The 12,899-nt window shown below is 44.5% G+C and overlaps 1 protein-coding gene across 1 annotated transcript in view; it reads left to right on the forward strand.

The window, feature by feature from the left end:
* The window catches only part of LOC121003653 (neurotrypsin-like), a 105,876-nt gene that overhangs the window by 50,718 nt on the left and 42,259 nt on the right, over positions 1–12,899 (forward strand). Inside the window, exons 3-8 of the mRNA XM_040435510.1 lie at positions 631–873; positions 1,221–1,359; positions 5,245–5,417; positions 5,559–5,706; positions 6,738–6,916; positions 6,991–7,132. Coding sequence (XP_040291444.1) covers positions 631–873; positions 1,221–1,359; positions 5,245–5,417; positions 5,559–5,706; positions 6,738–6,916; positions 6,991–7,132 — 1,024 coding nt within the window. The remainder of the gene's footprint in view (positions 1–630; positions 874–1,220; positions 1,360–5,244; positions 5,418–5,558; positions 5,707–6,737; positions 6,917–6,990; positions 7,133–12,899) is intronic.

Below are 12,899 nucleotides of genomic sequence, written 5' to 3' on the forward strand. Positions count from 1 at the left end.
ATGCATTTCCGAGAACAGCCGTCAGGGGCCTTCATCGGGCTGTTCTCGGAACTGCCTGCTCCCGGGGACTGCATTTGATTTCAGACCGGCTCCCGGCACAGGCACAGGTAAGGGTTTACCTGTGCATCGCCGGACAGGTAAGTCTACCTTACTAAAGATGGCAGCTTGCATGTGTTCGCTGTCGAACACTGCGAACTGACCATCACTGTTGCTGACATTTAAGCCCTGCCTTGGACACCCCAAACCCACCAAACACCTTCTTTTGGGTGGAGTTTACATAAGCCTTGCCCATTTTCAGTAACAAAATTTACTGGGATTGTCCATGAAATTTGGGACAATTACAGCAAATTCCGGACAATTGGAAACTATGCAACAGTGACTTCAGTACAATGGGTCTGGATCTGTCTGCAGGCGCCGCATGGATGTTGCCGTGCATTGGGGACCGCAAATTGCAGCCCCCAATGCACGGAATGGCCAGCAAACGGTCCTGTGCATGAGCCCTAACTGTCTCATTGTATTTCCTGTTTGGTAAGGATGCATTCATTATTCCAATGTTGTACTCCGGTAATTGCTGGATTAATTTATTAACAATAACTATACAAATGAAGGCATCTGTTATGTCTTGGGCAGGTTACAACCTCTGCTCTGATGGGATAGATTCTCTGGGTTATTACAACGGTTCCATTTCTGTAACGGAGTTTGGCTTGGATTGTCTGAACTGGGCCGAATTTCCTGACTACATGAAGCAGTATCCAGGGCGAGGACTTGGGTATCACAACTACTGCCGAAATCCAGATGGATTAAGTACACCATGGTGCTTTTATCGTCAACCGTCAGGAATGATAAGCTGGGCTCGCTGTGACTGCAGCCAGGGTATGTAGCTACTTAATGCATCTACTATTGAGATGACATCACAGATCCTACAGATACTTTGCCTTTGTTAAAATGCACTTAATTATTACACACAAAAATTGAAGTTGACCAATTTTTGGGCTGAACCAATCTATTCTCTTGTTTAGCATATCATTGCACATGTCCATGGGTTCTGTTCAGCCGGTATCATAGCTCAACTCCATTGAAGAGAATGGTATTGAGCTCCAATACCAATCACAACCTGAAAAACAGGTGTGGCACTTTTTGGAAGAATGCTGCTGTAAAATGCCATGATCATTTGCTATTTATATCATGCTGATAAATGCATACCGGTATATTCCTTACAGGTGCTATTCATCTGTTGGGTGACCCTTCTTCCCAGAGCAGTGGAGTTCAGCTCTATTTAAAAGGAGTTTGGGGAAACATATGTAGCGACTACTGGACAGATTGGGATGCAAGTGTGGTTTGCAGACAGCTCGGAATCAGGTCAGTTTAAAGAGCTGGTAATTTAGACATGGCTGGTTGCTCTAAAGGTGGTCCTGGCTTTGAGAGCCTCATTTGGTCTTGTCTTGAAGTGTTTTTATCAGTGAATTGTAATCTAGCCAATCTAACACCACCCAGCTATAACATTAAAACCACTGACAGTTCAGTCAATGGCATGCTGGAAGCAGGAAAATGGACATGTATAAGGATCTGAGCGACTCTGACAAGGGCGAAACTGTGTTGGCTTGATGACAAGGTCAGAACATCTCCAACAGCAGGTGTTGTGTGCAGTGTTCCCAGTATGCAGAGGGTTGTAGCTACCAAAAGTAGTCCAAGGAAGGACAACTGGTAAAATGGTGACAGAGTCAAGGGGTGCACGTTGGGATTGAAGCATAGCCTGTGAGGTCCGATCTCACAGGGGAGCTACTGTAGCGCACATTCTGGGTTGGTTGCAAAGTTCTTAGTATGGCGGGAAAGGATACTCCAGTACTCAGGAGGAGAGTTTAGCAGTTTCTCTAAACAGTAGCCCTGGGCCAAGCACTCATATTGTGAATGGGTGGGGGTCAAGCTCCAATACACCACTCTCTGTCCACAAAATACAGCTTCCCCTCAGAAAAGAACCTGCTCACTCGCTCTCTGGTGCCACTATGCACTGTGCTAATGAGGTGCCAGTTCAGCTCTCCGGTAGCCACTGGGTTGCACACCAGTTCTTTACGCACCAGTCACCTGCTGCTAATGATGACTGTGCATATGCTACTGCTTTGGCAGGAACAGGAGACTTTTAATGTCACCCTTGGTATCCCCCTGGATAGGTCATGCTCACCCCATCATCCTCTAAGTGGGCCATACCAACTCTTCCAAGGCACTGCTGACACTATCCCATCCCAACATTGCATAAAAATTACTTTATTAGGGTACTTTCACACTAGCATTGCTGGATTCCGGCAGGCAGTTCCTTCACCGGCACTGCCTGCCGGATCCGGCAATCTGTATGCAAACAGATAGCATTTGTAGACTGATCCGGATGCGGATCCGTCTCGCAAATGCATTGCAATACCGGATCTGTCTCTCCAATTGTCATCCAGAAAAACGAATCCGGTATTTATCTTTTTCACATTTTTAAAGGTCTGCACATGCGGATCCGACATTCGGTCAAGTGTTCCGGCATTTTGGACGGAGAAAGTACTTCAGCATGCTGCTGTATTTTCTCCGTCCAAAAACCGTACAGTGACTGAACTGAAGACATCCTGATGCATACTGAACAGATTGCTCTCCATTCAGAATGCATTAGGATAAGGCAAACTGCGGATCCGCAAAAAACAGAAGCCGCCCGTTTGCCTTCCGCAATTTGCAGAACGGAACGGGCGGCCCATTGTAGAAATGCCTATTCTTGTCCGCAAAACAGACAAGAATAGGACATGCTATATTTTTGCGGGGCCACGGAACGGTGCAACGAATGCGGACAGCAAACGGAGTGCTGTCCGCATCTTTTGCGGCCCTATTGAAGTGAATGGGTCCGCACCCGAACCGCAAAAAATGTGTGCATGAGGCATAAATCCGTTTTTTTCCGGTATTGAGCCCTAAGGATGGAACTCAATACCGGAAAAGTTTAACTCAAGTGTGAAAGTACCCTTAGGCTTCGTTCACATCACCATTCAGCCTTTCCGTTCTCCTGCTCCGTTTAGGTGCAGGAGAAAGGAAAGGACGGAAAAGGCACATAACTGACGCCAAACTGAGTCAAACGGAGCCCTTAGGACCCCATAGACTATAATGGGGTCCGTTATGTTTCCGCTCAGAAGATGATTTTTAAGCGGAGACAAAAGTTGTGACTCAGTTTGGCGTCAGTTATGTGCCTTTTCCGTCCTTTCCGTTCTCCTGCTCCTAAACGGAGCAGGAGAACGGAAAGGCTGAATGGTGATGTGAACGAAGCCTTAGTCAGTACAATCAAAACATGAAATTGCAAAAACTCCCAGAAATGGAGGGGTGCTCTTTCCCACAACCTTGTGCATTGTTAAAAAAGTGAATTCTGCCTGATGGAAATGTTTCACAATACACAGTGCATCACAGCTTACTGTGTTTGGGGTCCATATTGATACCCGTCCAGCCTCAGAGTGCCTACAATATGTATATGAGCATCAGAACTGGAAGACATAGCAATGGAAAAAGGTGGCCTGGTCTGATGAATCATGTCTCATTTTACATCATATGGATGACAGGGTACGTTAGCATTGTTTACTTGGGGTAAAGATGGCACCAGGATACACTATGGGAAGAAGGCAAGCCAGAGGATGTAGTATAATGCCTGGGCAATGTTCTTGGGTCTGGTATTCATATGGATGGCAGGGTACATTAGCATTGTTTACTTGGGGTAAAGATGGCACCAGGATACACTATGGGAAGAAGGCAAGCCTAGGATGTAGTATAATGCCTAGGCAATGTTTTGGGGTCTGGTATTCATATGGATGGCAGGGTACGTTAGCATAGTTTACTTGGGGTAAAGATGGCACCAGGATACACTATGGGAAGAAGGCAAGCCGGAGGATGTAGTATAATGCCTGGGCAATGTTCTTGGGTCTGGTATTCATATGGATGGCAGGGTACGTTAGCATTGTTTACTTGGGGTAAAGATGGCACCAGGATACACTATGGGAGGAAGGCAAGCCGGAGGATGTAGTACAATGCCTGGGCAATGTTCTTGGGTCTGGTATTCATATGGATGTTATTTTGACATATACTATCTACATATACATGTCTATATAATTCTAATGGCTGTGGCCTCATTCAGCAGGATAAGGCATTTTGACACACTGCAAAAATTGTTCAGTAATGGTTTGTTGACTTAGCCTCCAAATTCCTCAGATATTAATCCATCTGTGGAATCTTCTTGACAAACTGGAAAAGCACATTTAATCCAATTCTGCTAACATTTTACCACAGGACACCTTCAGAGATCATGTGTAGGTCATGCCTCAACAGGTTAGAACTGTTTTGGCGGCACAAGTGTCAACTTCACAATATTAAGCAGGCGGATTTCATGTTATGACTAATTGGTTTTAGATTTATTAATATTTAAGGTTATTGAAGGAAGCCAACCTCATGTCTATGGTTACTATCAGACTGGACAAGTGGTAACCTAACCCGTGCAATCCAGTTGTTTTCCCAAGATAAGCTCTTCCTGAGTTGTCTGGTTGCTGGTTATACTATATAAATAACATCTTCCTTTCAGCTGCTTGTGGTGGAATCAGGGTAGTAAACTGTAAATTGACCACCAGTTGTCCCATGCCAGTCATCTATTACTGTAAAAGCGAACTGATATGGCTGGAACATTCCTTGACAAATTAAATAAATGTTTGGTAAATCTGTACAATCGGAGTAAACTGATATAACATAAAGACATTGTATAAAAGACTTACAGCAAACAATGAAAGAAAGGGTTCTATCCATAGGATAGTCCATTGATGTTTGATTAAAGGTCTGTCTATCCCTGAGATCCCTATAATCATCAGAACGAAAGGCTTGTCTCACAGCTCGTATGTACAGTGTACATGCAACCACCATGCACAGCTGCATGTATGAAGGAACGTATGAGCCTAGATAACAGTGAAGGAGCAGCTGCATTCACTATAGTCCCTTTGTTCTGATGAACAATGCTTGTCCCTCTGGTCAGACCCACACCGATCAAACACTGATGGCCTATCCTACATTTTGTAGATAAAGTTTTAAGAATTATTGACCCAAGCAAAAAGACACAGAGGGAGACATTGAGACAAATTTCATACAAAATATGCATAAGAAAGTTTAATTTCAGGACATTGTTGAAGTTTTGGTCATCACTGTATCTGTCCTGGTTATAATGGAAGCCCTATATTCTGCTAATGATTTTAACAGTGAAATTGGCACAGCTAAAAAGATCCCTGATCATGCTCCTTGGACAACCCCTGTACTTCTGGAATCTGCCAATTGCCGAGGGGATGAGAAAGCCTTACTACACTGCAGCTATACCCAGGGCAAAGGTTGCAGGAATAAGGAGGTATCTGCCATTACCTGCTCTCCTCCTGAAGGTAAATTTTTAACACTTGGCTAGCTTTACAGAAAACTTCATAGCATGATTCAGACCACAATTCTTGAGTCTGCCCTCCAGTTTCTGAAGTTACTAATCACCACTGCTAATAAGATTTTATTTTTCATTCTCTGAAGAGCAGGTTTAAAGCCCCCTCTACGTCTGGTGGGAGGAAAGGACCGGTTTGAGGGGCGTGTTGAAGTGTTTTTTAAGGGTCAGTGGGGAACAGTTTGTGATGATCACTGGGATGACAAAGATGCTGAAGTCATATGCAGACAACTAGGATTTAAGTGAGTACCATCCACTTTATACTCTGTTATATTAGTTGCAGTACTCTTTTTTATATTAGTAATTGAAATGTTACTGCTTGAGTTCCTTTAAAAAGATTCTACGGGAATTAAGAAAATGATAATACCTAAATATTACCTCATTATAAATATATTCCCAAATACCTTACATTAGTTATAATGGCTTGTTTTGTCTATGGAGCAATCATTAGGAGAAACAAAATGTCCACTGTCCTATTACTACACACACAACCTGTCCTAATCACACAGCAGGACAAGTTACTTCACAACACTAAGATAAAGAGCTGCCTCATCCTGCTTGTCAGGGAGCAGCACTTGTATGCATTCTCCATTACCACAGTCTGTCCTGTCCATCTTCTCTGTACTTCATGTCTCCTCATGAACTCCATTCCCACAAAGATTCAGCTAAATGTCATATTAAACTGTATTCAGGATCATAATCCCTGACAAGCAGAGCAGAGAGGAGGATGATGTAGCTCCTTACCTCAGTGTTGTGAAGTAACTTGTCCTTCTGTGCGATTAGGACAGGTTTTGTATGTAGTAATAGGACAGTCGACATTTTGTTTTCTCCTAATCATTGCTCCCTAGACAAAATAAGCCATTATAACTAATAAAAGGTATTTGGGAATATATTTATAATAAAGCAATATTTACATATTTTCATTTTCTTAATTCCTGGAGAACCCTTTTAAGAACTCGACAATCAGCTGATCAACGCGGGTCTGGCTCCTGTAACAACTGGCCATTAACTATTATCACTGGGAAAGTTCTGTCTTAGTACATACCGTATATTACTGGCTGCCGCAGGGGTTATGTCATATTGCATGCTGATCATTCAGTCCATGGGTGGCCCGGGTTTGCTACAGCATGAACCTCTTCACTTAGCAGCTCCCCGCTTTGTCTTTTCTATGACGTCTTTGTGCTCTATAGGCTTTTTGATATAAATTGTCTTTGTAAAACAGCTCCTTAAAATAATCAATTTACAAAAGATGTCATGTGATTTAATATTTCAGTGGGAAGCCTAAAGCCTGGGTATGGGCTCATTATGGACAAGGCAGTGGTCCCATATTACTTGATGAAGTAGAGTGTTTGGGCAATGAGTCTTCATTAGATTTTTGTCAGAAGAATAATTGGGGACATCACAATTGTGACCATATTGAAGATGCTGGAGTTTCCTGCAATCCTTATATAGGTAAGTTAGTTTTGGCTTGATATGGAAACCGTGACAATGTGAAATATGGATAATGTATTTTATGCCTTCTACAGATGGAGCTGTAAGATTATCTGGTGGTCAAAATGCTGGTGAAGGACGAGTGGAAGTATATTACAATGGAGAATGGGGAACTGTATGTGATGATGGTTGGACTGAACGTAATGCACAGGTGGTTTGCAGACAAATAGGCTTCAGGTATTGAAATAAATATTAAAAGTGGTTGTATGTAGGGACTGGAGTAAAACAATGGGCCATCACTAATTCCATTGAAGATGGTCAGCCAGAGACTTAAATTGATTTTCTTGGGATTTTCTTGGGCCCTAGTGCAAAATCTGTAACAAGAATTCAAATTTTCATGCGCTATGTATGATATTAGTGTCCTCTTATGTGGGAAAGAGACCACTGGGCCCTTACGGTACCAATGCCAGCACCATGCTAGAAACTACTTTTTGTCCAAATGGTCAGCATATGACAAATGGTCATCATTTGGAAAGATCCAGACAACCATAGTTTAGAAAAATGGCTTAGCATTAATTGTATTGGTGGTATATTGTTGCTGTTTGCATTGCCTCCGTCTCTGCCCTGCAGGGGTATGACCACACAGTCAGGTTTCCGGTAGCAGGACGCTCGCCGCCTGCCGACTTCCTTATTGTGCCTGCGCCGAATGCTGAACGGCACAGCACAGGCACGATATTTACCCGGCACTCAGGGCCGGCAGGAGGAGCCGAACCCTGACCTGATCTGGCTCTGTCAACCAAGACTTGGATGGCTTGGAATGTGGTGGGAGAACGGAGCCTCTAGGAGCAGGAGCAATGCCCCTCCCCTCTCATAGAGGCTTATTTGCATATTATAAAAGTACTAATTCTGGAGTAACGGGGGCATGAATAAAAACAAGAATAGGCTAGTTAGGTTTAGCTGACATCAGCACATCGCTAATGTCAGCCAGGTTAATATTGATCATCCTGGTGACAGAAACCCTTTAAATTCTATTCCCATGAAAATAGAGGGAGATTTGTCAAAATTGTTGCAGCGCAAAACTGGCTTAGTTGCCCATAGCAACCAATCAGTGATCTTTTAATTTTACAAAAGAGCTCTGAAAAATGAAAGGAGGAATCTGATTGGTTGCTATGGGCAACCAGGCCGGTTTTCCTTTGCACCGCTTTTGATAAATCCTCCCCTATAATTTGCGTCCATCTGTGGCACATGGACACATAAACGTACGGTAAATGGTGCTATTCACACCTCAGTGTGCATGCACTATTCTGGTCCTTGTTTCACAGAAAGCATGGAAAACAATTGTTTCCAGTGTTTGTCAGGTCAGTGTCCTACATGGACATATGGTCCTCACTGTGTATAAAAAAAACCAAACATGCATTACGGCTGTAACATGGACGATGTTTAATACATTCATGTGAATAAGGACCAAATCCTAATTTTTTAAAGCTTGGCAGGGAGAAGGGAAGTTGAAAGTGACATCTGGAAGAAACCACTCCCCTCCAGTAACCACATCGATTTGCTGCGATTTTCATAAAATTGAAGCACAATATTCAGGGGCGGACCGGGAACTTAAAGTGGCCCTGGTAAAAAATAGAAGTGGCCCCATGTTTTAGGCTAATCCAAACTGACATAAGGCAGGACCAACACAAGTAGGTGGGGGCCAGCAATACCAGTGCAGCACAATATACTGCCCCAGCAGAACCAAATACCACAGCACAGCACAATATACTGCCCCAGCAGAACCAAATACCACAGCACAGCACAATATACTGCCCCAGCAGAACCAAATACCACAGCACAGCACAATATACTGCCCCTGCATAACCAAATACCACAGCACAGCACAATATACTGCCCCAGCAGAACCAGATACCACAGCACAGCACAATATACTGCCCCAGCAGAACCAAATACGACAGCACAGCACAATATACTGCCCCTGCATAACCAAATACCACAGCACAGCACAATATACTGCCCCAGCAGAACCAAATACCACAGCACAGCACAATATACTGCCCCAGCAGAACCAAATACCACAGCACAATATACTGCCCCAGCAGAACCAGATACCACAGTGCAGCACAATATACTGCCCCAGCAGAAACAAATACCACAGCACAGCACAATATACTGCCCCAGCAGAACCAAATACCACAGCACAGCACAATATACTGCCCCAGCAGAACCAGATACCACAGTGCAGCACAATATACTGCCCCAACAGAAACAAATACCACAGCACAGCACAATATACCGCCCCAGCAGAACCAAGTACCACAGTGCAGCACAATATACTGCCCCAGCAGAACCAAATACCACAGCACAGCACAATATACTGCCCCAGCAGAACCAAATACCACAGTGTAGCACAATATACTGCCCCAGCAGAACCAAATACCACAGTGCAGCACAATATACTGCCCCAGCAGAACCAAATACCACAGTGCAGCACAATATACTGCCCCAGCAGAACCAAATACCACAGTAAAGCACAATATACTGCCCCAGCAGAACCAAATACCACAGCACAGCACAATATACTGCCCCAGCAAAACCAAATACCACAGTGTAGCACAATATACTGCCCCAGCAGAACCAAGTACCACAGTGCAGCACAATATACTGCCCCAGCAGAACCAAATACCACAGTGTAGCACAATATACAGCCCCAGCAGAACTAAATACCACAGTGTAGCACAATATACTGCCCCAGCAGAACCAAATACCACAGTGCAGCACAAATATACTGCCCCAGCAGAACTAAATACCACAATGTAGCACAAAATACTGCCTGAGCAGAACCAAATACCACAGTGCAGCACAATATACTGCCCCAGCAGAACCAAATACCACAGCACAGCACAATATACTGCCCCAGCAGAACCAGATACCACAGTGCAGCACAATATACTGCCCCAGCAGAAACAAATACCACAGCACAGCACAATATACTGCCCCAGCAGAAACAAATACCACAGCACAGCACAATATACTGCCCCAGCAGAACCAAGTACCACAGTGCAGCACAATATACTGCCCCAGCAGAACCAAATACCACAGCACAGCACAATATACTGCCCGAGCAGAACCAAATACCACAGCACAGCACAATATACTGCCCCAGCAGAACCAGATACCACAGTGCAGCACAATATACTGCCCCAGCAGAACCAAATACCACAGCACAATATACTGCCCCAGCAGAACCAAATACCACAGTGTAGCACAATATACTGCCCCAGCAGAACCAAATACCACAGTGCAGCACAATATACTGCCCCAGCAGAACCAAATACCACAGTGCAGCACAATATACTGCCCCAGCAGAACCAAATACCACAGTGCAGCACAATATACTGCCCCAGCAGAACCAAATACCACAGTAAAGCACAATATACTGCCCCAGCAGAACCAAATACCACAGCACAGCACAATATACTGCCCCAGCAAAACCAAATACCACAGTGTAGCACAATATACTGCCCCAGCAGAACCAAGTACCACAGTGCAGCACAATATACTGCCCCAGCAGAACCAAATACCACAGTGTAGCACAATATACAGCCCCAGCAGAACCAAGTACCACAGTGCAGCATAATATACTGCCCCAACAGAACCAAATACCACAGTGTAGCACAATATACTGCCCCAGCAGAACTAAATACCACAGTGTAGCACAATATACTGCCCCAGCAGAACCAAATACCACAGTGCAGCACAAATATACTGCCCCAGCAGAACTAAATACCACAATGTAGCACAAAATACTGCCTGAGCAGAACCAAATACCACAGTGCAGCACAATATACTGCCCCAGAAGAACCAAGTACCACAGTGCAGCACAATATACTGCCCCAGCAGAACCAAATACCACAGTGCAGCACAATATACTGCCCCAGCAGAACCAAGTACCACAGTGCAGCAGAATATACTTCCCCAGCAGAATCAAATACCACAGTGCAGCACAATATACTGCCCCAGCAGAACCAAATACCACAGTGTAGCACAATACACTGCCCCAGCAGAACCAAATACCACAATGTAGCACAACATACTGCCTCAGCAGAACCAAATACCACAGTGCAGCACAATATACTGCCCCAGCAGAACCAAGTACCACAGTGCAGCACAATATACTGCCCCAGCAGAACCAAATGCCACAGTGCAGCACAATATACTGCCCCAGCAGAACCATATACCACAGTGCAGCACAAAATACTGCTCCAGCAGAAAGAAATACCACAGTGCAGCACAATATACTGCCCCAGCAGAACCAAATACCACAGTACAGCACAATATACTGCCCCAGCAGAACCAAATGCTACAGTGCAGCACAATATACTGCCCCAGCAGAACCATATACCACAGTGCAGCACAAAATACTGCTCCAGCAGAAAGAAATACCACAGTGCAGCACAATATACTACCCCAGCAGAACCAAATACCACAGTGCAGCACAATATACTGCCCCAGCAGAACCAAATGCTACAGTGCAGCACAATATACTGCCCCAGCAGAACCATATACCACAGTGCAGCACAAAATACTGCTCCAGCAGAAAGAAATACCACAGCACAGCACAAAATACTGCCACCCCCTGCCGCAGTATTCAACTATATCACCTGTCTGAGGATGCCGATACAGTTGAATTCAGGAGGGCACCCATGGCCATCGGACAGGTGCATATGTACCTGGTTCTAATAGCATTAATTATGCTGTGAAAATTGTTACTTACCATACCCAGTCGGCCCCTGACAACATTGTGGTTTTGCATTGAGTTTGAGGAAATGTGAGTAACATGCAGCAATACTGTATGATGGCACTGTGTTAATACACTACTATGTACAGGGATATCACAGGAACATAGTAGTAATTAATATCATATATTTAGGGCTCATTCAGACGGCCGTATGCTGTTCGCAAAAATACTGAATGCTATCCATTTTTTGCGGATCCGCAAAAAAACTGATAGCATTCAGTATTTTTGCGGACCCATAGACTTCAATGGGGCCATGTCCTGATTTTTACGGACAAGTATAGGACATGTTTCATTTTTTTTGCGGAACCGTGGAATGAAAAGGGCCCCATAGAAGTGAATGGGTCAGCATCTAATCTGCAAAAAAACGGATCCGCATTTTTGCGGATAGCACACAGCCGTCTGAATGAGCCCTTAGACTGAGTAACATTATATATATATATATATATATATATATATATAAAAAAGCCCCTCAGTTTTTTTGAGTTAGGCTAAGTTCACACGAACGTGTGTGATCTGTGGCCGTATTGCGGCCCGCAAATCGCGGACCGCAATACACGGCCACAGTTCCGTGTGAATCCCGCATCATGGATGCGGACCCATTCACTTAAATGGGTCCGCAAATCCGGAATCGCGGAACGGCCGCACGGGACGGGACCCCTCGGAAGCACTACGGAGTGCCTCCGTGGGGTTACGTCCCGTACTTCCGTTCCGCTAAAAGATAGAACAAGTCCTATCTTTTAGCGGAACGGCCGGATCGCGGACCCATTAAAGTGAATGGGTCCGCGATCCGATGCGGCTGACCTACGGCCGGCGATCGTGCATTGCGGCCCGCTATTTGCGGGCCGCAGCATAGGCACGGGTCACACACGTTCGTGTGAACTCGGCCTTAGGGTCTGTTCACACAGTGTTTGCAGGGTATGTTGGATGTTTGTTGCAGCAAATGCTCCCAACATATGTATATGCCAAGCATGTCTGAAGGACACCATTGACCCGATGTATGCCAAAAGAATTTTCTTTTGGCACACATCAGGACCATATGTGCCTGATTAAATTTTTAGGAAAAATGTACTGAATAAGGTAGTTAACGACACTATTTAATGCAGAGGCATCCATCCAAAACTGTATATTATGCGGTATATGTTTCTTTTTATAATGGGAATCAATGGAAGACTGTGTGCCATACAGAAGCATATGTCAGAGGCT

Source organism: Bufo bufo, chromosome 6, assembly GCF_905171765.1.
Source record: "Bufo bufo chromosome 6, aBufBuf1.1, whole genome shotgun sequence".
NCBI lineage: Eukaryota > Metazoa > Chordata > Amphibia > Anura > Bufonidae > Bufo > Bufo bufo.